A 25,233-nucleotide genomic window follows, 5' to 3' on the forward strand; every position below is an offset into this window, starting at 1 on the left:
AAAACGTTATCAGCAACAGTGATATCTCCCAGCTATAGGTTCTGAATTACCTCATGAAGGTGCCTATTTCTTTTCATTTATAAACACTGAAGCTTACGGGATCTATGCTGTAAATTTGAGCACCACAAATTTGGTCGTAAATATTCATCCCCTCTGGATTCATTAGGGGAAATAACTTTTTTTGTTAGTTGGCTTTGCAACTCTGAAGGTATAGAAATAGCAAGTAGGAAATACTGGGTGTTGGAAATTATGTGGTATTTCCATAGATTGTATTTGGCCCTTCAGGGCTGTATAATAAATATCACAGACATTCATAAAGATGATTTTAAGTGCTGAAATTCACTTCACAAGGAGTAGCACTTCTCTGGTAATGCACTCTGACCATTTTCCCTTTTTAAGTACTTGCTACTTTTAAATAGGTTAACTCAGTTGGAAATTATTCCTGTTAATCTATCGCCTTTGGAACTCCTGTTCTTACAAGAATTGCTACCTCCTCTCTTGACTTCCTGAGGTCCTGCCAAGCCTGAAGCTTTGCATCTAGCCAACAGATTTATTACAAAGGTGTCAAAACTAGCAGCCTGAAGCCAATAGGAAAAAGAAGCTCTGCATGTGTGTGTTCTGTTCAAAGGCACAGCAGATAAAGTCTGTGGTGTAATTAAAACCAAACAATTACAAAGTTGTAACAAAGCATCTTAAAAAGCAAGAAGCATTAAGTTTTTCCTTCCTCTGGCAATTTGGATTAGCTAAGCAATTCTCACGTTGCAGGGCTTCCACACTGATTTCTGGTGGATGCAGTGCAGCATCACAGGCGATGAGATGTCTCTATCTGCCTGGCTAGGATCAAAAAGTGGGGAGGAAGCAAGATGTGATGGGGCTGGAATAGAAAAACTACCCTTGTCTAGCTCCCGCTCCTGTCATCACAGGCATTCAGCCTCTGCAAGGGATGGGAAAATACGTACTTGTATTTTACCACCCTTAAGTCGTGATCCAACACAGCATTTTCACAAATGCTCATTTTAAATATGTCAGCAATTCCAGTGAGTTCCTAAAGAGCAGTGTGAATCAAATACTGTGCTCAAAGGAAACAGTCTTAGCAAGTGCTATGTGCTTTAAACTGTAAGATTCCACTGGATTTAATATATATCCATATTTCCTCACTATCAAGCCAGGGCATGATGTTAACCATGTTACTTCAATTTAAGAGACATTAGAACAGACATTCACTGTGTGTGCCTTACATATCCAAAAGTTGCCAATAACACTGTAGAGTTTATAAAGGAGTAAGGGGAAGTCAATGATCAGCCAGCACTCCATGATCTACCAAGTCCTTCTGAAGCCAGAATCACAAATTTATGGTGCAGAAATGGAAAGATTGAAAATACCTTTCACAGATTTAGACAGTTGTACATATAATATGCTGACATATCCTCCAACATGGTTCTTCCTATTGACATGGCTGAATAAAACAAAATGTACATTTTATTAGGAAGATTGTTCTGTTTGTGCTTTTTGTGCTTTGGTTTTTTTTTTTTCATTAGCAGCCATATACAACCCTTCAACTCTTTATGCCATCTCTGAATAATACATTGCTTTTAGTTTCCCAATATATGTCCAGGATTCACTGACTGAGAAAGTGCAGAAATTTACAAAGGCTGATTTTATGTACAAGTACAATTAGTTCAGCTTAGGCCAAGGAGGTTCAAAAAATAATACTATAGGCATATCATTGCTCCTGGACTCTCAAATAGTAGTTGTCTTATTAAGCTCTGGAAACTTCAATTTTTTGAAGAAAGTACAGCCCTTCCTTCATAACACTATTTTCTGGTGCATATTAGGTAAGTCTTTGACATCTCTTGAGGCTTCAGGTACTGGAGAACATGTGATTATTTTCCTTTCCTTCAGACCATGCTGTCATGAACTGATTAAGTTTGCATTTGTCCTAATTTTTAGCTGGAACAGAGCTGGGTTTCTTTTTAGTAGTTGGAATAGTGCTGCATTTTGCTTTCAGCCTGGGATTTGTTATGAGAGAAACACTGATAACATACCAGTGTTTGCATTTTTGTCACTGGAAGTGAAGGACTTCATGTTTTGTTAGTGCACAAGCACAAGATCTAATGGGGTGAGGAATATTTAAATTAATAAGCTAAACTGGAGTTTGGATATGCCAATGGGATATTCGATATCATATCGCGTCACGTCCAGTGTATTACTGAGGGTCTCTTCCTCTTTCAGCTCTCTCTGACTTTCACTCGGGTTCTCGCTCTTCCAGCATTGCGGTTTCAGTTTGGGATTGTCGCTCCTCCAGGATCGTTATCTGGGAACAAGCCAGGCTTGGTCCGCGGGTGGTGAGAAATTGCACTGTGTGTCACTCATTTGCATATTTTGTTACTGCTATCAATATCACTACTATTTTAATATTAGTATTATTTTAAATTTTATTTCTATTTTAAATTGTTCTTATCTCAACCTATAAATCTCTTCACCCTTGCCCCACAATTCTCTCCCCTGTCCCCTGGGGGTGGGGGGAACGTGGATGAATGGCTGTGTTGGCTGCTGGCCCAGTGGAACTATCGCAGTACCAGGTGGCAAACTGGATGCACTGAAATTATTTTGAACAACAGGTACTGGTACTGAAGACAAAAAACACTAAATATTTCAGGGACATGAGACAAGAAAACAAGATAAATTTAAGTGCTGAGAGAAGGGGAAGACGGCATGAGCAAGTCTTTCATTCCAAAAATATGGCTAATCTACTTGTAACAGATGAGCAGCCATGAGTATCTGAAAACTTATCTCTCAAAATATCACTTCTAGGCACAGTGGATTAGCAGCATTTACTATAAACTTTGTTACACTACATGAAGGCACTCACAACTCCATATTTATTTTTGAATATAAATAAACGTTTAACTAGCACTTACTACTTTGTAATCTCACGGCTGTAACAGATACCAACACTTCCACCTGAAATACCTTCTTTTTAACTGAAAGAAGTGCCTGTAAATTCTCTGTTATTTGTGTTTGCCTGAGTTAGGGATTTAGATAATTGCCAACTAGAAGGTGGGCAGTTAAATCTGTCACCTGTTGAGGAAACATTGCCAAAAAAATCACAAAGATTTAAACACAGAAATTATCTAGATAAATGGGGAAGTAATACAATAGTATTGTAATAAATCAGACATAATTTTATTCTACAGAAATGCTAACATTTCAATCCTTTTCAATGAGCCAGTGCTAAAAAGTAATTTGTTGGAGAGAGAAATCAGGTTTCTACCAAACTACATTAAGAATTCAAGTATCCGATGTACAACTTCAATGACTGCAAGTAAGTGTATGGCTTTGTGACATCCAGGAAGCATGCTGTTTAAATCCCACAATGTAAAATTTGTGAAATAAATAAAGATTGTATCATATGCCTTTCTTTGGAGACTTCCATAGAAATCTCAGTTTTCTGATCTGCAATTTATGTATAACTTAGCAAAACAAAAGTTTTTCAAACCCTCTAGTTAAATATAACTTTACCATGAAAATAAAAATCATCAGAAAAAATACTGCTCTATGAAGTGATTTAAAAATCAACTTATATTAAAGAATTTCTGTTGTATCTAGAATTTCTGTTATATCTAGAATTTCTGTTGTATCTAGAATTTCTGTTGTATCTATTTTCTATTCTATTTTATCTTATATGTTACATAGATATAGCTTCATTAAAATGCATAAATGTTACTCTTGGAATTCAGTAGGAAGGAAAACAGATGGCAACAAAGCTAAAGAACATCTGCATCTTTGGGGTTTTAAATCTCTTATTTGTTTGTAAGTAACAGTGACAAATTGAACATTAGAACAAAAAGTGCAGTTTTCTGAAAATCAATCAACATCAAAAATGTCAAACACTGTGATTCATAAAACTTTAAAGACAGTAATTATCCCGAACAGCCTCCTAAATTAAAAAAAAAAAAAAAAAAAAAAGAAAAAAAAAAGAAAAAAAAAAAAGACAAGGAGTGGAATTTCTAGAAGCAGGTTATTAATTACAGCCAGAGGCAAGATCTGTGGAAGGACCATCCAAAGTGAATTCCTGGCCTGAATAAAAGGAAATTATGGAGAACAGAGGGGAAAAGTGCTGAAATTGCAAAACACCCTGGAGCTTTTCTCTTGTGTGAAGTCTAGCTAAGTCACAAAGCCACCAGAAACAAATGACATGCCTGGCAGCAAAGCCTTATACTATGGAAAAAAAACCCAAAATGTTCTAGCAGACTTTATAAATGGAGAAACAGCTAACAATCTTCTTCAGACTTCTATCTTCAAATTCATGGTTCTTTTTAATCATTTGAGTTTAGTTTGCATATTCTGGCTCTACCCAATTCTGTTGGGTATCGACCTAACACAGACAAGTAAAATTTCCTCCACCAGGAATTCAGGTTCAAAATTTCTTGTCCAAACCATACCAATGCCAGGTGAAAAATTTCTCCTATGATCTCAGCAGACTATGGGTGAGATTCAAAAACATAAAGCAACACATGAAGTGTGGCTTCAGGAAGAATAAAACTACTCTTGCAATATAAACAAGAGAAAGGGGGCACATGAGATTTTAGAACTTAGACTGCTCTGCTATGAAGCTGTGAATACCTTGAGTAAACTTGGGAAAGTCAGTTCACCTCTGTGTCTGTAGTTCCCATCTGACAGCAAGAGTGGTGACTGTTGAGTAACTGCTGTTTCTATGAGATTACAGAACCTTTCCTGGGGAAAGCTTCTCATTATAGGATTGCATATTGCTTCATGTAAGATGGCATCAACCCCTCTGGACTCTGCGGATATTGCTAGTGTTTAATACTTCTACTTGAACTAGTTGATTCAAAAATGAAGATCTGAGTGGGACTCAACTTCATGTACCACACGCTTACTCACAAAAATGTCCTTATCAAGTTCTAGCCTGGCAAAATGATGCAATTCTTCAGCCTACAGACTGTGCCTTGCAAGGTCTCTACCATTTGCACATAATTAGGCAACAGAATTAAAGGTGCAAACACAGCACCTTACTAACGGAAACTGTGCAGAGCTGCACATAACCTCAACAAGAAAGCCTGGAATAAACTCAGTCCTCCCAATTTCCAGGGTGATGCATCAGCCTGGTATCTCTATAGTGCTCCTTAGATGATCATAGTGCAGGCTGTATGCCCTTTATCTCTTCCAAAAGCATAATCAGAAGTTCCTCTACATTAGTGTGGCTTGGACATTAACCTTTCCCCTAGGCAAATATGCTTTCAGAGAATCTTTCTACAATCATTTTTCAGATCTTTCTTGAGAGCTCGGCACTGTCACATTTTGAAACAGAAAACTCACAGCCTAGCGTATAGACGTGCAAAACCCCAGGCTGCTTTTTGGTCCCTGGGACTTGTCATTTCTGCACACCTTTCTAAAATTGTTGTTCATCACAGTCCAGAACCTAATGCACAGCTTGTCCAGGCTTCCTGCTTATTTTCCCCATCCTGAGTTAGAGTCATCATGTCAGGCATTAAGATTAAAGGACCCTCATCATTAGTGCAGCATACTTACAGATCTCTAACCTGTCACTGCTCTATACTTCCTGGCTTCATTCCCTTAGTGTAAACCACACTGCATGTTGAAAAAGGAATTGGAGAGGTTAAATAGTATCTTCTACAGACTAAGATTATAGGCTGTGAATCAAATCCTTCGTCAAGCTCTGCACATGTCGAAAGTTGATTGCACAACCAGGGTCAAATACAGATCTCAAAATCAAAACAAACAGGAAAGCTAAACATCTGTCTCAACCCATGCCCTTGCCTACCTAGACCCAGGATTATGTAGGAGCAGCACACATCTTTATAGCCAGGGGAATGCAAGAATGCTGTGGCTAGTGTCGAGCCTGCTTTTGGAGTCCTTGGCTTGAATGAGTAAACACCCAGCAGGACTAAACCAGGGAAGCCTTTGGCATGAAACTAGCATGAAGCTAAAGTAGCCGAATGTATGGTAAGCTGAACCAGTCCCCTGACCACACACCCCATGTGACTGTAAGGCTGACATGAGACCTATGGGTAAGGATGCCACTCTGGGCATTCACATATTTCTAGGCATTAAGACAATGGGAAAGAGAGTCTTTATCACAATGGAAAATCATAGCAAAAACTACAAGACTGTAGGCCACATCTACTGTGGAAATGCCTTCTCTATGAACTATGAGTGTGTGAGAAACAGTGGTTTAGATTTTAGTTCCTGTCCCTCAAGCAGATTTGTTGTTATTTCATTCAGAATGGCAATGCACACATATTAAGTGTGCATAACTGTTTGGTTCATTACGGAATTTTTTATTTTTTATTTTTTGATTTTATTTAAACATCACACCTAGAGATTTCTACTGAATTGTCCTTGGATGGGAGCCAAACTGGAAAACCTAGCTATACAGGAAAGAAAATAAAATTGACTGTTACTAAGCATACCGTGAAAAAACAAAAGTCAGAAATTAACAGGCTCTGGTAAAGAGAGGGAGATAACAACAGTGAGTTTGAATGCAGTTTGGGACAAATGAAATAATAAAATTAAGCTTATAAGTGATAAAGCATCATTTTACCACAAGGCCATTCAGCAATTCTGCTAAGGTTACCTCCAACAGGTTTCATAGAATCACAGAATGGTTTGGGTTGGAACGGACCTTTAAGATCACCTAGTTCCAACCCTCCTGCCATGAGCAGGGACACCCGCCACTAGACCAGGTTGCTCAAAGCCTCATCCAACCTGGCCTTGTAACACTTCCAGGGAGGGGGCAGCCAGAGCTTCTCTGGTTTTCTTGTATTAAGAACATTTCCCAAAACTGTTCAAAGGCTGCCACAAAGTAGATGAACTCTACTGTATCCCTCATTAGGATGTTCACTCCATCTTCAGTGGAAATTTGAAGTTAGCAAAGAGTGATGTCTAACTAATCAAAAAAGTTAAGGAATTATCAGGAAAATCTACCATAAATTTTGAGTATAATCTGTTTGTGGTTTATTCCAGAGTGTTTGACTTGCCTTTACCTGTCTCTCATCTGAACTTTCATATATACTTAGTACAAATTATATGAAATAAATACATTTAAAAAATATTAAAAGACAGAGGGGAAAAAAAAACAAACAAACACAACACAACCTTCAGGCTATGAAATGCAGCACTCTTGATCATGAAGCTACATGCATGTCAAGTGACTAGATGAATCATGCAATTAATGTCAAATAGGAGACCAGAATTTATATCATTTAAATGCTTTGAGAGAATTTTGAAAGTGAAGTGGTGTGAGATGCTGCATAGGGGTAGTTTGGTTTCCTTCTGAACAAGTAGGCCTGAATTTGCCATTCAGAATTTCACATTCTTATTTAAATAAGAACACCCTGAATTTCACATTCCAGGGACTCAGAAGGGTAAAGCTCTATATAGTATACGGAAAATATGTCCTTCAAAAAGTGATTCGGGTTGAAGATGGAAAGAGTCTTCCTCTAAAAAAATCATCTGCATTTATTGATCAAAGTGAATGCCTGGTAATTACTTTCCTAGCTCAGAAACATCCAAGTGTCTAAAGTCACTAGTGTCGGACAGTGTGACCTCAATATTCACAACAGCCTGGTTGAGAGTTGGAAAAGGATGAGGTCAAAAACGAAAGGTAGGTCAACATCTTACAGTGTCCTTTAGAATTTAGCATCCTGAAACATCTACATTTACAACAGTATCCTCAATCAACAGCAGCAATGTCTGAGCTGCAAATCATGATACATTTTCATATTAAACTTACTGATAGGAAAAAAAAAAAAACAAACAAAAAAAAACCCAAAACAAAACAAAACAAAACAAAACAAACCCCAAAAAAACCAGGAAGCTAATTTATTACATCACAAAATTTCCAAAATCATAAAACCATCATTTACTACTCTTAGAGATATTTGAACATCTGAATCAAAGCATTATGAAGTCAGGGACTTTGGATTAAACATAGGAACTCTACTCCAATTAACTTCGCAGGCTTCCCACTTCCAAGACAGTGGTTTACCAATAGTATCTTCTGCAATGAGTCTCTTTGGCAACTAGGATGATTTCCAGAGTTTCCTTCAGAGGTTGTGCAGCTGCATTTCCATAAACCAGTTTTTAAAGCTCTATCTTCACACTGCAATTTCTTTTTCATTTTCCCTGAGGCTCAATAAAATTCAGTCACACCTCTTTATATATAGGCATAACTTACATATTTTTGCTTCATCTGCAAATCATGATTTCTCCCCTCAAAAAAACACCAATTATATTGTTGAAACACACCCATGAGGGATAAAAATATACAAAACTTCCTGTACTCATGCTTTTACTCTTGCCAATAAGGAAAGTTGGACCAAAAGACCTGAAAAGTCTTGATGTTATATCTCTTAATACATCACCGTTAGAAGCAGATACTATATGGAACTGGCCTGTCTCCAATACATCAGTCCTAAAAATGAAATCATCTTGATGAGCATCTTATTTTCTACACAATTTGAAAACTTTTAAATGGCATAAAGTATTCCAATATCAAATCTGGAAGTCTAAGAGGAGCTGACTGCTGAAAGACCCACTACCGCGAAGATGTTCAATGGGCAAATGCGGACCATTGTTGATGACATTTTTGAAGTGGTTTTAATCATTATCACTGATAAATAAAAAAAAAAAAAAAGGAGGGAAAAAAAAGAAAACAGCAATAAAAAAAATACCCATGGTTAGCATTGTGGCTAGGCAATATTATGGTGACAAAGAAAGCATGTAAGCATGTAATACACAGTAAGTTAAATCTCGTCTGGAATGAGTTGCCTCCAGAACTGGAAGCGGAATAGCTGCACGAGCATGGCTCTGAGCCCAGACTAATTAGTCCTGCTGAGAACATGTTAACATGGCTATTTTGCTTCCGGGACCTAAACTAATACGGCTGAACGGTAAAGCATGACACTATGTGGACAACCCAAATGTTTTTGGAGATAGATCAATTATCTACACTGTGATGCATTACACAATATTGAAATACAAAGAATGTTAATGACCCAGTTATCCCTAGTCACAGTAAAGGCATGGCTAGACTATTTCCAGGACAAGAAAAACACCTCCTAACTTTCACACATGAGCAGCCCCACGGCAGAGCCCACTGGAGACCCTGTATTTGAAGTCACAGAGGAACAGCTCCCTCCTGCCATTCCGGGAATACAAATTGCCTTAAAGCACCAGACGGGAGGCAAGGTCACAGCCTTGAACTCTGGTCATGTTCATGGCTTTGGAAATAAATCACATTACCCAAAGGTGGAATGCAGGGTGTGTCCTGGACTCTCAACTCAGGAGCTCTTAAAATGATTACATTCCAGTGTGTTTAGAAAGTACAGTTTAACCAAGAGGGCTGTGCCTAATTGCTATAGTCTCGTCCCCAGGTACAGTGTAGCATATATAAGGGTGGAAAAAAAAAAAAAAAAAAAAAAAGACAAAGAGCTCACTTGTTCCCACTAGAACAAAGGCCTCTTCTGCATACTGAATGCTTTGGGAAATATGGGAAAGTATCATGGACTGAAGTCTGATTTTTTGGCAGTTGAGGTCTTGGAAATCAGTCGCCAAGACTGCACGCTGTAACTTTTGCAATACATCACCTAAACTGTTAAAGAGAAGCTTGTAACACAGCACATGCAAACCACTGTAATAATAAACAGGATTTTCATACTGCAGCAAGGAGACTACTGCTTTTGGCTAATTTCCACTCCATTCCAATCGAATGAGATTGTAACGATGAAAAAATGTGTTTCTATATAGAAAAGCAAAAAACCAAACAAAAACCCCAATGATCTTCCTCCCTCTCCAAAACTCTTCTGTGTACTCCTGTAAGTTCAGATTTTAATTTCTTATTTTATTGGACTGGAGAAAATAGGAGGGAAACCTAAGTCTTTTCTCAGGCTCTATTTGTGTATATGCGAGGTTGTCCTTAAATAGAATTAAAACTCTGTCATCATTTTGTGAGGGATATATATAAAAATGTAGCTGACTTGTTACTTGACTGCAGAGGGCACAGTGCATGGATTTTACAGCTTTTTTTTTCAAAATCTGGCTCAGTGTGTGATGTCTATGTCGTGTCTTTAGCTGATGCAAACTAGGTCAGTAGTGTGAGCTTGAAGACAATGTAGCTGTAAAAGGTTATGCCTGTGTTTCTAGAAATAGAAATATTTGCATCCATGCTCTTAAGAAGTTAAGGTCTGTATTATCATTTAATATCCAAAGGTGTATCTGTATGTGCTTAAAAAACTAAACATTTCTGACTAATCTTTAATAGTTTGTTTTGTTGGGTTGGTTTTTTTTTTGTTTTTTTGTTTGTTTGGTTGTTTTTGGTTTTGTTTTTTTTTTTTACTTATGACCTTACTTGAAAAGAGAGCAAATAACCTAACAGATTACACTTTATATAAGTAGGAACATACCGTAAGTAGTATCAGGTATTACAGATAGGCCAATTATACTTTTTCCGCCTCCCTCAAACTAAAAATAGGAAATGCCATTTGCCATGATAAATTACACAACTGGTTTTGAAAGTGACTGTTGAAAGCACTTCCTCCCAATTTATACTGATATCCTCTAGTGATATACAGAATGCAGATGACGTAAACCTAAATTAGTGCTATTTAGTGCTACAGTGGCTGTGTTATTACAATGCATGCTTCGAGACGGTAAGTATGGTCTTATGAACAGGACAAGTGACAGCTGTTTGACTTTGGGTGAAGAGCTGCCAGCAAGAGTATTGTAATCTTCTGGGTTTGAAAGTAGCTGGGAAAGGGAATGCTTTCCAGAGAAGATTTTCCCTAAGGGAGAGGATCAGTGAGAGACCATATTGTTGAACCATTGAAAATTAGCCAAAGAATAGGCTGCATTGACTAACCTCCTTGTTAAAAACAAAGCCTATTCTAATTTCAGTGTGTGTTCTGGCATGTATGTACAGGAGCCCTAAGGCACAGTGAGGTAGACAGCAATTGAGTTCTAGTAGAAAAAAACTGGGTTTATACCAAGCGAATGATTTCAAAAGTTTATGGGCTCCTCACATCCACTGTTATTGTCTGAAAAGGCAAAGGCTTAACTTTGTGTGGTACAGGTCACATGAATGAGACCAGTGCAAGCAGCACTTGTTATGTTATCAACTGTTGCAACCAAAGATATTGATCCCGTATCAGAGAGAATTAAGCATAGCAGATGTTTCATGTCATAGCACAGATCCAGAGGATCTTAGTCCACAAATAAAGGAGTATATTTGCATATTTTAATTTATATGAAATCTCCATAATTCCATTTTCATTATAATAATTTGCATTATATCTTTTTTTTATTTGCAGGCAATCAAGACAAATGTACAAAAAACCAGGAGTCTGAATTTTCAAGAGAATTCTGCCTCCATTGGGAAGTTCTCATTAAATAAAGAAGACAGTGCAAAAGTAACATTAATAATAGTAATCTTAATTATCAGTTTCCATTGTTTTGCTTTGACTATTAAAAATAAAATTAAAGACTTTTTTTCCTATTAATATGATTACTCTACAAATTCAGTCTCATTTGAGGTACAAGTATGCATGATCATTAGGATTTCCTTATGATACATTTGCTCTTATTATGATACCTTATCTCCTTTTTTTTTCTAGGTAAAGGATGTTGGAGATCTCTAGCTAATATATCTTAGTTTACTATAATCTCTCCTGTGCCTTGGCTTGAAAATGTTGTCTATCAATTCCTTCTAATGCATTAAGTGCTTTCTCATAATCAGCAAATGCCATGTCTAGCAGCAAATCACACTTGTTTGCATTTCTATTCTGCCATTAATCACACTGCTGTGAAATACCCAACTAAAGATTACCCATTTTTTGTCTGGCTAAAAACCTACTAGAGAACTGATTTATGAATGGGTTTTTTGTTTTCTTAACATTTTAGGTCGAGGACATAAGTGTGAAATGGCTGTGGTCACTGAAATCTCAATTAGAGTTAGGAGTTTGCTGGACTGCAGAGCTGTTGTAGATTTAGATATTCATACACGTGTCCACTCTGTTTATCGCTGTGTCCATTAACTGAATGGGTGCTCTTTTTCTAGACACATCTTACTGCAAATCACAAACTCTTTTGTTTGTTTACTAATTTTCAAGCTTCTTAAGAAGATAATTTTCACTGCCAGCAGAGTCACATTGCTCAGAAAATGGAAGTAAATGAAAGCTTCTGAAAAAAATATAACATAGATGTATTTACTTCTGTGATTGCTGTGATGGTGTTGCTGATATCTAGCTCATTACAAGATAAACATTTGCTCAGAGCTAATATTTACTAATATGATAACAACTTTAAGTCTCATTTTCCTGATTTTTACCAGTGATTCCTGGGTACCTGGATTCACTGAAGACCTAAGGACAGGATGGGAACATTTATGCTGACTACTTCTGTTGCTACAATATTATAGGACAAAGGAGTGGATAGAGAGTATGTTTGGCATAGAAGTCAATAGACCCTTATGCTGTAGTGAGAAGGAGACCTTAGCAAAACCAGCAGACTGTTGACCAGCAAACTCTACACTGGCTGCTGTCTTCATATGTAGGAATTGGTTTATCTTCTCATTACCATTTGAGGAGGCTTCTGCCCTTTACAGAGATGCTTCTTCAAAAAGAGTGCAGCTCATAAAAATCTGAGTCTGAATTATGAATACCATAGGGGCAGAAATCTTTCATAAGAGGCAAAACCAAGCATAATGATAGAGAAAGTGAAAGGAATAATCATTTAAAGGAGGTCAGGCACCAACTGAATGAAACTTTTTACACTGCAGCAGAGCCAGGGCCTGGTTCCTCCTGGTCAGCGGGTCAAGGACTGAACTTCTTCCCAGTGGAGGAAACCTCCAGGAAGATGTGGTTGTAGTTCAGAAACTGCATACATTTTTAGCCTCCCCTCATCCCAACTGATCATCAGGAATGTGCAGAAACAAATGACTGACCCCAGCTCTCAGTAATGCCCAGGAATGATGCACTAAGCTATGCTGAAGGGATGGGTTTGCATACCCCTCCATTCAGTGGGCATTTTCCATAAGAACCCAAATACCTTGCCAATGTGTACACTTTGACAAGTCAGTTCTCACTGAAAGCTTATGAAACAAAGCAGGTCAGTGTTGCATATCTGAAGGTCAATACATTGTCATTTATACACAGGATTCTAATTTATAAGCATATTAGCTTTTTAAAAAAAGGTACACAGTCAATATTAAGTCTATTTTTCAGACGAGTAAATTTCAGATGGCATTAGTAATCTATGTTCAGAAAAATTACTATGATGGTTTAGTAACAATGCTATTTCCTTCTGATCTGAAGGGGAAAACAGATTTCTAACAGAAACAAACCAAACTTTTTTTTTTTTTCTTTAAATAAAATAAAAAGATAGAGTCCTCACCTTACAAACTCTCCCAACTCGGGAAAGGATTGTCTTGTCAGACGTGCCACTATCTTGTGATATTTCTCGGAAAAAGAAGTAGATTTTGTCATCATCTGGGTTATAGGTGTCCGGGATGGGAAAAGTTCCAATGAATTTCGCTCCTAGAAGTTCCCAGAAAAAGGTTTTAAAAATCTGAATAAATCTCTTAATACTTGCTACTAAATTTCTGCTTCAATATCTGCATTTATATTGCATCTTCCAGTGAAATCAAAATATCACTATGTAGACATGTAGTGGCAAGTTTCTTACTAACTCTGAGCAAAAACCACCACAGATTCTGAGGTATTTACTCTTAGTGTAATTTTTTTGTGTATATATACTACTACCATTTGCATAAATATGCAGCACTGGCTATCATTCTCTGTTTGAAAATAGAATAAAACTCAGTACAAAATATTGCCTACAAAAATCTGCCTTACTGTTCCTGCCACCATACTAAGTAGATTTTCTGAAATCACGTGGTATAATTTAAATTAATTTAATTGCACATTGCAGCAGTTGTGAGTACAGAAATATACTACTGTTTAATAGAAATAGCTTGCAAAGGACCTTTAATGATCCAAGGGATTAGAAATTCAATATAAATAACAGCCTTCCCAAGTTAAAAGTTTCCTACGTATCTGTGCTGTAACAATCTTACTAAGTATATCTGCCAAATCTAATACAGTGCCATACTGTGATTCCCAAGTTAGCACACCAAATTCCACAACTGACTGGTCAGTCTCAAGGACACAGTTTCTTGTTGTACATGAAAACAGATTAGCTATATCGATGTAACTGGTTTTTTGGCTTATTTAAGCTTGCCTTTTGCAAGAAATGTTACAGCATGCCTTGCCGTGACATGCTGAGCCATTATATTACTTCTGGTCTCTTCCAAAGCAAGCTTGGGTGTCTCTGCATTTTATAGACGTGCTTATTGGGCCAAGAATTTAACAGATGTTCTTCACTGTCTTTCTCAGCTCCTTCGTCCATGATCTCCTGTCCTGCTCTACCTGCTCACCAGTTGTGGGCTGTTTTTTTTATTCTTTTGTTTTGGGTTGTTTGGTTGTTTTTTTTCTTTAAATTTTGCACTAAAATCAGAAATTAAACTATTTCCAGGGGCCCCTCACTGCAGCACAATGAGCAACATCACTGTCTTGCCCCAGTGAACCAGATACTAAGGAAAGTGATTTTTAAGATATTCCCCAATGTGCTACAATAGACCAGCACTTCTGAGGGCACTTGGATCAATGATCACAGAATCACAGAATGTTAGGGATTGGAAGGGATCTCAAAAGATCATCTAGTCCAACCCCCCCTGCCAGAGCAGGCACACCTACAGTAGGTCACACAGGAACACGTCCAGGCGGGTTTTGAATGTCTCCAGAGAAAGAGACTCCATAACCTCTCTGGGCAGCCTGGATGATGTTTTTCTTTAAACAGAAGTGACTATACAAATATGGTGCAAAGAGACCCTTGACTCTAAAATACATTCTTTCAGCAATAAAACACACAGTCTTTGTCCCCCATAAGCGTCAGGCTGCAGTAGAAAGCAGTAAGGAGGGTGGTGTAAGATGGAGAGCAAACAGAGCACATTGGCAATATGTGGGGAATACTATTATCAGCTTTTAATGTATCTTCATGCTTTTGTCCTTTTTATAATGACTGTTACTTTACATTAGCCTTGAGGAATTTTCACCATGAACTCTACAGTACACACAGGATGAAAAAAGGGTCTTTCACTCAGAAGTTCACAGCTGAAGGTTTGAGAGAAAATGGGATGTGTTTAAGTGCCGAACGTGCACCTTCGTGACAAAAGAGTAAATTTATGGGTCAAAATAGCTACAGTGCTGCTTCCATTTTAAACCTTCCTGACACTAGAGAATGGTGTCAGCAGAAAAATGAAATGATGCAGGCATCAAGCTCTATAAATTTAAGTTAGGATTTCAAAATGAGCCTAAAGAAAATATTCAGTTACCCCTCAGAATCTGTAAGGCTACTTTGAAGATTAGGTCTCTAAGCGTGAATAAATACTTAAAATACACTTCCAGTATGGTTTCTTAAATATGTGGTTAGCTAAATAGCCATTTAATAGGAAAACCTGTGAAATAGTTCTGTAGTATGCTTTTGAATTTCACATAGATTTTTTTTTTTTTAATCCACATTCACAAAACAAAACTCTGAATATATGGGGTTTTTAAAATTAAATTCCATTGCTTTACTTGGCAAGACAAATGCAAAAACAAATGTCTCAATACCAGTTCCTGGAATAGATTTAGAAGAATCTCTAACAAATTAAAGGAACACAAATATTTAATGATTTAAAATCACAATTGAAAACACTGAAGTTGAAAGTTAAATCCAAACAAAAATGCACTGTAAAAGATACGAAGACAAAGAGACTGAAAACAATTTAATGAAAGACATCATGGTCTGAAAAGAACATTACGTTCTGCAAGTGAGGTCTTTGTCTCATCTTTTGTAATCCATCAATACAACATAGAAAAGTGTGTTTAAACCAACTGTGAATTAGGTTTTTGGATTCTTTGCATGGGAAACAAATTATATGATGATGATTTTAAACCACTATTTGTTTTCCCAGACACACAGTTGTCAACCCCTAATTGCTTCAATAGGAGGTTTTCCCGCATATTAATTTCATGGCTAGATTGTATGTAACCAAACAGGAATTAAAGGCATCATTAGCTCTGACAACAGGTGGTAGAATAAATTCAGGTGTTGCTTGTGCTTTTTTAAACATGCTCTGGTGGTCTAGTGGGAAGAGCTGTTACACCTAGTCCTTCACCTTTGGGTTCACTGCAGTGGTCACACTTGCTGTTGGTGACCTGCTGGCTTCTAATGCCAGCAGTAGTTTTAGACAGTGCAACCATGCATGCCTTAGTAACACCTACAGAGAAGCAAGACTCCAGCTCAGAAAAAGAGGATAGGAAATGAGTAGCAAATGCCAGAACATGAAAAAATGAAAAAGCAAATCAAAACAGTGAGAGGCAGCAGCTGTTTGTAGTTGGGCTGCCAGAAATATGTGGCATGACAAAATACAAAGGATAATGCTCACCTCATTTACCTTTAACTGTCTAGAAGTCAAGCTCCTAACCTATACTCATTCAGGTCCTCTCTCAGGGAGGGACACAAGGAAGAAAGTAAGAATGAATAATCCCATTTTAAGACAAATTCCTACAATAGGCGGGGTGAGTCACCCTCTGGAAGTGTCACCTCTCTCTGTAAATTACAGAGACAACCAAAATGACTGAGCCCAGACAGGATGCTAACTTTTGCCTTTCAGAGCTAAGTGAGCTGAATCCTATCCAAAGTTCACAGGATATAAAGAAGTCATTACCTGCAAGTCTTTGCCCTGGCAAAGACGACTAAATTGCAATGAAGAGAAAGAAAAAATAATAAAAAACCGGGATGAATGAAATTCAGGGAAGCACTCATTCCAACTATGGCTATAGCTTCCTATAAAGAAGGGAGGAATGCACAGCTGTTTAGTGTATGCCTGTACGTGGGGCTCAGGTACCCCACTACAGGACACCCCCCTCTGCAGGCTGGGCTGGAGCGGGGCAGGCAGTTCCAGTGTGGCTTTGCCGTTCCAGTCAGGGCCACCAGCCCCGTGCACATTGGCCACGGCCACGAGTGAGCCAGCTCCGGTCAGTGGCCACAGTAGCGCCTGATTCTTCAGCTCTGCAGGAGAGGGGCTGAAGTCTGAGCAGAGGCAGCATCCCTTCTGTCACCGCGTGCAGGAGTATGAGCCTGTGTAAGCGTGAGTCATGGGAAAGATTAGCTGCCTTCCTCCCTTTCTCCTCTGTGGAGCTGCTATTCAGTCACTGAGATTAAGACATGTCCTAATTAGTCAGGATAGAGATGCCCTGCAAGGAACTGGAAGGTATCCTACGCATTTTTTCCCTTATGCTTTGTCTTTCCCTCCCCTCCCTCAAGAAAGGATAATCATGTTTCCAGAAACAGAGTAAGACGAAACTTGAAAAATATTAAGGTGCATTACAGCAAAACTTCCTCAGCCCTCTGGAAAAAAAACAAGTTATACATTTTATGCTTATCCTAAAGAAAAACACAAGTCACGCCTGGAAATAATTTATTTCTAATTGTACAATTGTTCAAGTATGTACAACTTTTCCTGGGGGTCTAATACATGCTTGGTAAATAGGTGGTAGATTTAGGGAATACAGGATTTAGATGAGAGTGCTTTAAACTTGAAATCAAGTAAATATTTTCTTTATACTAATATTGGCTGAAAGCACAAAAGTATGTAATTGGTAATGTTACACAATAAACTAGAACTATATTAGCTACCCTATGGCTTACTGCAGAAATGATCCCATTATTTAGAGTTGCACTCAAATTTTTCTCTAACCTTAAAAGGACTGTTTCAAAATATTAAAAGCACCTAGTTTATATCTATGACTCTTAATATAACACTGCATGGATTGTGTATGTGAAGTCTTAGACAAAGTGTGGCTGTAGTTTTTTATATGGCTGGAAACAAGGTAAACCTGAAGAATATATGGGGTCTTCAGTGTTTATATAGTGTGGAGTAATTTTCACGTCTCAGTCTAGCACACTAAGGCTGTTTTTCAAACCCAGACATATTAATATATTATTCTCCTTAGAAAACTTTCACAAATACAGACGCTTTAAGTGAAAACAGAATCTAACATGAATCAATCTAAAAAAAAAGAAGAAAGGCAGACACCCCCCAACCCAGCCTCAAAACTAAAACATATAAACAGTTCTCAGACCTTTAGTTTATTCTGTGTTCTTTTGCCGTTCCCTTGCCTCAAACTGCTCATGAAGAAACATTAATAGCATAAAGACATATTTGGAACTGAATATTTAAGCTATTAAGTTCTTTTGGGCTGGGAACTGAACCCTGTAATGCTCATCAAGGTGAATCCATACTAATGATAATACCAGGTGTTCCTCAGGTCCAAACTGCAGTAAATCTTTCTTTTTAGGACATGATAGCATCCCTTAGGAAAGCAGCTACCCCAACCATCTTTCCATGCTAAGCATCAGCAGGTCACCAGTGATAAAACTGGATATTCAGTTGCAGAGTTAATTACAGTCTATTTCTGGTCTACAATGCACAAGAGATGTGTAGAAATGAGAGACAGAAGATAGGAGAGGTGGGACAAGAAAGATTTTGAGCACAGGAGATGAAAGTGGGATAGGTCAGCAGAGTCAGATGTGAGATTTTTTCTATCTGTCTGAAGGTCTGCTCTTATTTGGAAAGGTAAAATGACTTTAAGTGGCTTCTTTTATTCTTATCTCACAGTAGAAATTCTGAGGCTATGGAGTTAGATCTAGACAGAAATATAAGGCAACAGCTTAGAAGAAGGGAGAGAAGGAGTAAGAAAAAATAATAATAATAAAAAACACTTCCTCTTGTTGAGGTCTCAAAGAGTTAAGAGGCAAAATTATCCCTTTCAGAAGTTGTCTGCTGGGAAGACAACTTAACCCTGTGGTCAACAGGCCCTGGCTTTACAATACACCCATAATAGTTACATAGGCATCCTGAATTAGGGCCAGTGTTGCCACATCTTTAAAGACAGATGACGGCTAAAAGGGGGATGCTTTAATTGTGCAGGGTTAGCTTATGAGCAAAGTTTTCCATGTTACTCTGTGTGTGGTTTTAGACTGGTTGGGTGTAAATGTAGCCAGTTCTTTAGAGGGTTTACTAGCTCAGAATGTTTTTTAACAGGCAAGAAAAAGCAATGTTTTGCTTGGGAAGCTATTTTAGGGCGCCCTTAGTGGTTTTAAAATGATCCTCACAGCAACAAAGGGTATTTTTCCCTTTCAAAAAAGGAAAAGAAAGAAAAAAAACACCTCCTACCTAAAAACGTGGAATTTCTAGTCTGTCATTTCAACATGCTGTAGGGAACAGCTTTTAACAAGTGATCGGAAAAAAGGGTTTAAAAAAAAAATTCCAACAAGACTGGAAATAGAAGCATTTAAGTCATGATATTATTCCAATTACTGGACTATATACAGATGTATAGATCAAAGACAGAAAGAATGATTAGGTCTTATGCTCCTACTGTTTCCTTAATTAGCATTTTCACCTCTGTGACTCTTCTCAAGTACATTTTTGTGCCACTGAGCTATTTTTTTAAAAAAGCCTACATAATCCAAAGATACCATGATACAATATCTATATTTATAGTTACTGGACATATGTTTATAAAAGAAAGGGGCTATTAACTTCAGAGAGCAGGGACAATGCAAATGACAACAGCATATGTTTGGGATCTTACCAGTAAGCCAGTAATGTTCAGAAATGTCAGTTCTGATGTAATGGTGGTCGTGAGAAGGTCCCAGAGAACGTGTTAGAGCAGTGTCTTTGCCAAGGAAATCAGAGGCTGTTCCAGCATAAAGATACTCATCTGCAAATGAAAGAGAAAAAGGGTTTCTACAGCTGTGGGATAAACAAAATTAAAACTACTTGTGTTCTGTTTGGTGAATAACACCTGAGTTTAATTGGCTTATGAACTAATTTAATGTTTTAAAGTCTTATTGACTTATATTTTAATGGGATTTTGGATTCTGTGAAGTTACGTATATTTAAATGAGGTTAATATCTGTAATTATATGCCTGAGAAGTAAAGGAGTTCAAGTCTAATTTTCAAATCTCTTAGGAACTCAGAGAAGTACATTCCCCAGACTTTAATGAGTGCTGGGCTTTTAAGAGTATAAAGGTGTATTTGATCTGAGCATCCCGCCCATGAGCACAGACATGAACCTGGGGGCCATGGTTAGGACACAACCGTCTATCCACTCAAACTAGCTCTGGTGTCCCAGGCTTGCCATGGCCCCGATGACTTTGATGCTCCTGGGCTTGAGTGAGTAGTAAAAATGATGGATGCTACACTACTGGAACTATTCAGCTTGGCCCTTTCCTGGTGTAGGCATCCCAAATTGTGATCATTTTAACATAGAGAGTGGTCCCACTAAAATAAATGAGACACCTTGCTCCAATAAGGCAACCAGAATTTGTCTCACGTGGAAACTATAGCTATAAAACAGTACAGTGCTCTTGCTGCAACTGTATTTACTATTTAGTCTTCTGCCAGCTTTGTGGGCAATGCTAAACTTCACAACCTGAAGAATTGCACAATATTTTATCTTTTTTTTTTTTTTTTTAAGATCTTGATACTTTTCTAAGAAGAAACAAAGAAATAGTATCATTGTGAATTGATTTTTACCGCATAGTGCATTTTACGATTATCATTTTTTTTTTTTTTTCTGCAAAATAACAAGATAGCTTTATTGGTTGGATGAGTTTGGGTTTTTGGGGTTTTTTTTAGTTACTTCCTGGAGTTTGTAAAAAGAAAAAAGGTTCATGATCATAAACAGTAATAATATAAAAAAGCTTTATGATACATAAAAAAATCCCCTCCAGGAGTTCCTTCTCCAGGTTTTCTGATAGTCTGGGTAGAAACATTTCACAAGATCTTTTAGAGAGAAGTCCTTTGTTGGGAATGAATGCAGAATAAATACCATTCAACACAGATGTTTGTGTTTTCATTTGCAAAAGGTGTAAATGCACTTAAAAAAATAAGATCAAGGGGGAAAAAAACCCGCAAAACCACAACCCATGATCCACAAGCACTTTATTTGGCCAAAAAAGATGTATCAGCTTTCTTTTTACCTCACTATTATTGTTACTTATGTATTATTTCCATGACAGTGTTGGAAAACACATCTTTCAGACAGCATGTCGCCTTTGTAAAGAAACAATAGTGCATTCTGAAAGGTATTTGTCATAATGAGGAATGGGCAGAGTAATTGGTGTTTGCTAACTGACAGGCACTCAGTGATCGATAAATCTGAAGGGCTAACAGAAATTCTCCATCCTTGCTTAGGCTCTGCTGACAAGGTATTTTCAGCACTTCTCTTGGCTTTGGTATCTCTCATTCAAGCCAGTTATGTCCAGAACAGTTTTGATGAGCAGCAGTTTGTATTAGAAGACAGATGATGAGCAGGTGATTTTTCAGTCAAAAAACCTGACTTTTCAAATTTATCTGTGGAATTTACTTGAGGTGAAATGCTGTGAAGAAGTCAGAGAGATTATGTATTTCTACAGAGAATTAAAATTACTCAGTTATGTTAACCTACATATATGAGTGAAAATATAATTAAATAGTATTTAGCTTATATATGTATAACTGATTAGAAAGTGGTTTATGAAGGATAGAAATAATCTGTATTGCCATTTTGCAGATAAATATAACTAGGCAAAGAGAAATTTCAAAGGTTACTCCTCTCATCAGTGGCAGACAGGAACTGAGCTCCCCTGAATCCCAGGGCAGTATCTTATCCATGACCTATACTGCTGTCCTAGTACTTTTGGGAATAAAGTCATCATCAAAAGATAGGTCAAGAACGCATTCTCTGGTCAGGCCTGTAACTCTTTACAGTGCTCTTTGTACATTATTGCAAAGCACTTGACACCAGGCACAGTCAGAGAAAGAATACTAGAATATTCTGACCATTAATTTTATCTAGCCCTAAAATTCTTATGTACTGAAGTTCATGTTTCAGTTAGCTAAAAGACGGCAGCTTCTTCATGTCACAAGAGCTAATAGAGCAGTCAAAGCACTGGAGTGCTACTGGAATTAGCCAATGTTATAATAAATCATGGAGTTCTATTGCATTGAAAAAGAAAAAAAAAGTTAAAAATAAAGTTAAAGTTTCTAGAATCCTATTTTAAAAATAGACTTCACGGTCATTAAACAGTACTAGGGGTCCCTGAGAAGAATAAGTGCTGGCTTTAATCTATTGTTTTTAATAAAGGAAGTCCTGCCCCATCTGTTGGGTCAGAATCACAAATCATCTATCTTATTATCTGAGAATAAAGACTGAACATTAGTCATATTCTTTTTATAACACAGAGTGACCAATACTTCAAAGCATTGTCACCACTGCTCTTTGGCTGTAAATGAAAACGTCATGGTGCTTCACTCTTATCTTGTATTCATATGCTTGACAGACAAGTTAAATGAAAATTGTCCAAAGCTATGAACCAAACCATGACAAAAGTAGTTCTTATAGTGATTTGAAATCCAGAGGTCAAGCTGACATTCCTCAGCCCCAAATGTCAGACCACACAGAGCTGCAATGCACGCAGCAGGCAGATTGCACTATCTTGTTCCTAGGCTTCCAGCTTCAGAAGTGGCTACTTGAGTAAATAGAAACCTCAAAAATGTATTTATGGAAATAGTGGATGTCAGCAGACTTCAAAGGCCAGAACATATTGATAATTGCAGAAAGAGACCCAGAAGCGTTTCTAACATTGTCTGTCCATGTGGGGTTTTTTTGTTGTCTTCTTAAAGGAGAAATGACTGGGTAAGGATGAAACCGCCTTCCTGCTCAATGGCAGAGGCTTCATAGCCACTCAAACATCTCTGTGTTGTTACACTTCCAGCTCTTTGATATCTGCAGACTGAAGGCTCCCTCAGCTCTGAGAGCAGAAACCAGCATCAGAAACACAACTAACAGCAGAAGAGCCCCAAGGATGGCATCTGCTGAGCCTCTGACCTCGGGCTCATGCACAAAGCCATTACACACATGAGAGGAGCATCTGGCTCTGATGGTTTCTTACCTGCCATCACTGAAGCAAATGGCTGCTGAGGATCGAAAGGACATTTCAACCTGCCAGACTCCAAGTTCTGAGTATCCAGCCGGAATACCGTTTCCTGAGAGTAAACACATGTTCATTACCCTGGTGTAGCTGCAGAGAAAAACTCACTTAGACAAACCGTTCTGCTAACATTTGAAGTAAAGGTGCATTAGATCACACAGCTGTCATCTCTGCATTGATGTTTAGAGTCCATTTCTCTGTTTTGCATCTGGATTTTTTTCACTCATTGTTTTAATGTATCCTGTTCACTCTATAGTGGAACACAAATCTTAAAAAAAACCAAACAATTATTTTCAGAAAAAAAAAAAGCATTGTTCATTTCTACTCAAATTAAAAGCTGGATTGTACTTAAAAGGCACTGGCTTCTATTTAGGAAAGTGCTGATGGAGTGTGTTGCAACAGGAGACCCAGAAGGGATTCTGGCTGACTCCTAAATTTCTCCAGGGACTGCTGAATAATGTTTGCGGCAGACACAGTTCAGCCCCTTTTAAATGAAAGCAGCATACGCTCCCTCTTGTCATTTTTAACAAGGCTAATAAGACAAGAGATATCACAGTAGATCCTTCCTTGTAGTTCCAAATACAGTGTGATTAATTCCTGGGTCACATAACAAGGACATAGAGGAAGATAAAGAAAAGAAATTATTTAAATACTAGTCCTGATGTTTTCAGTGGGCAATCAACGACTCAATTGTTCTAAGTAGTAATTTGAAGTTTTACTATAGTTTTGAATTGCCATAATGGATGCTTTTACTTGTTCCTTTCACTAGTTTCCTAAAAGCACGCTTAACCTGAAATCCATAGTGACTCCTTCTGAAGGCAAATTGATTACTCAGAGGAGTCAAGTGAAAATTTTTGCAGGTATAGAGACTTGATGTTCAGAATTCTGCTGCTATTAAAAAAGGGAAACTGCTTACAGAAGTACTGTTAACATGCTCTCCTACCTACAGTGCTATTTAAAATCCCACTAGTGTTCACTGTGGGTTTAATGTCTATTGCAGAGACATAACTTTTGAAGTCAGTTTAAAAAAACCCAAAACATCTCTATGATTTAAACAATTCCTTAAAAAGGGTGAAGTTATTTTAATTATTTGTTTCTATACTTCCACCTTGCAAGAGGACTGGAGTATAAATAATAGCTAAGTATGCCCAAAGATGGCCACATAGGATCAGACTTCACAGCACATCAATTCATCCTTAATGCACATTAGATTATAAACGACCAAACCTTTCTATTTCATTGAGGTGCCTCCTAAACTCCCTAAGCTCAGAAGACAAAAGCTCAGGATATTGAATAATTAAGCTCCTTAAGAGAAAAGAAAAATCCATTTCAATCTATGAACATAAGATCCATTTCCTCCAGCAATCCTGGCTGATATGAAACAGAATCTAATAATCAAGCAACAATCTTTTTTATCTTCTCAAACCTGTGGGATATCAGGTAAATCAAATTCTCAGGCCACTGAAGTGGATCAGAGCACACCAAGAACAAAAGTAAATTAAAATTTAAGCTTTTTTTTTTTTTTTTTCCCCTCTGAAAACACTATGTTACTGTCCCATTCTCATTTTTTCTAAGATGTGCAGTCCTGAGCTGCTCAGAGGATCCTTTCCGTATCACATGAAAAGGGACTGTCTCCATGTCTCCAACAGGCTAAAGGCTTTACAGATCAACATCAAATATGTCAGTCTTCACCCAGACAAACTAATGGACACTACCAGGCTTTCACATGGAATTAACCTCCTGCTTTCACTTTGGACAAAGCTTTCAAAGAAAAGAGCATCCCTTAGAGAGCTGTGGCTAACAGCACCAACCGGGCCAAGCCTCTTCCTCACCAGCCAAGAGAAGTTTTGGCAGTGACTTCAGCAATAGCAAGACTAGGACTTTAATCCCCTTTAATTGTGTGATCCCGTAGAGGATTTGTACTGCTTCAAAAGCAGTGTCTGCTGTGGTTTTGAGTCACCTGACCCACACTGTTTTGCTCTCTGTTTTCACAGCACTGGCACTGGCCAGCAGACCACTGGGCACAACTACTGGCAGCTTTCAAAGGTCAGCAGGTCACCGCCTGGTTTCACAGCCTCCATGAAGCCATCTCAGGCCCTGTCTCT

At 37.8% G+C, this 25,233-nt stretch overlaps 1 protein-coding gene across 1 annotated transcript in view; it reads right to left on the bottom strand.

Annotated features, from left to right (window-relative positions):
- SEMA3D (semaphorin 3D) overlaps positions 1-23,189 on the bottom strand; it is a gene marked incomplete at its 5' end in the record, with an annotated part of 60,917 nt that extends 37,728 nt beyond the window's left edge. Inside the window, 3 exons of the mRNA XM_010172542.2 lie at positions 13,432-13,574; positions 19,743-19,871; positions 23,090-23,189. Coding sequence (XP_010170844.1) covers positions 13,432-13,574; positions 19,743-19,871; positions 23,090-23,189 — 372 coding nt within the window. The remainder of the gene's footprint in view (positions 1-13,431; positions 13,575-19,742; positions 19,872-23,089) is intronic.
- Positions 23,190-25,233: the final 2,044 nt, after the last annotated feature.

This window comes from Antrostomus carolinensis, unplaced genomic scaffold (assembly GCF_000700745.2).
Source record: "Antrostomus carolinensis isolate BGI_N321 unplaced genomic scaffold, ASM70074v2 scaffold6147, whole genome shotgun sequence".
NCBI lineage: Eukaryota > Metazoa > Chordata > Aves > Caprimulgiformes > Caprimulgidae > Antrostomus > Antrostomus carolinensis.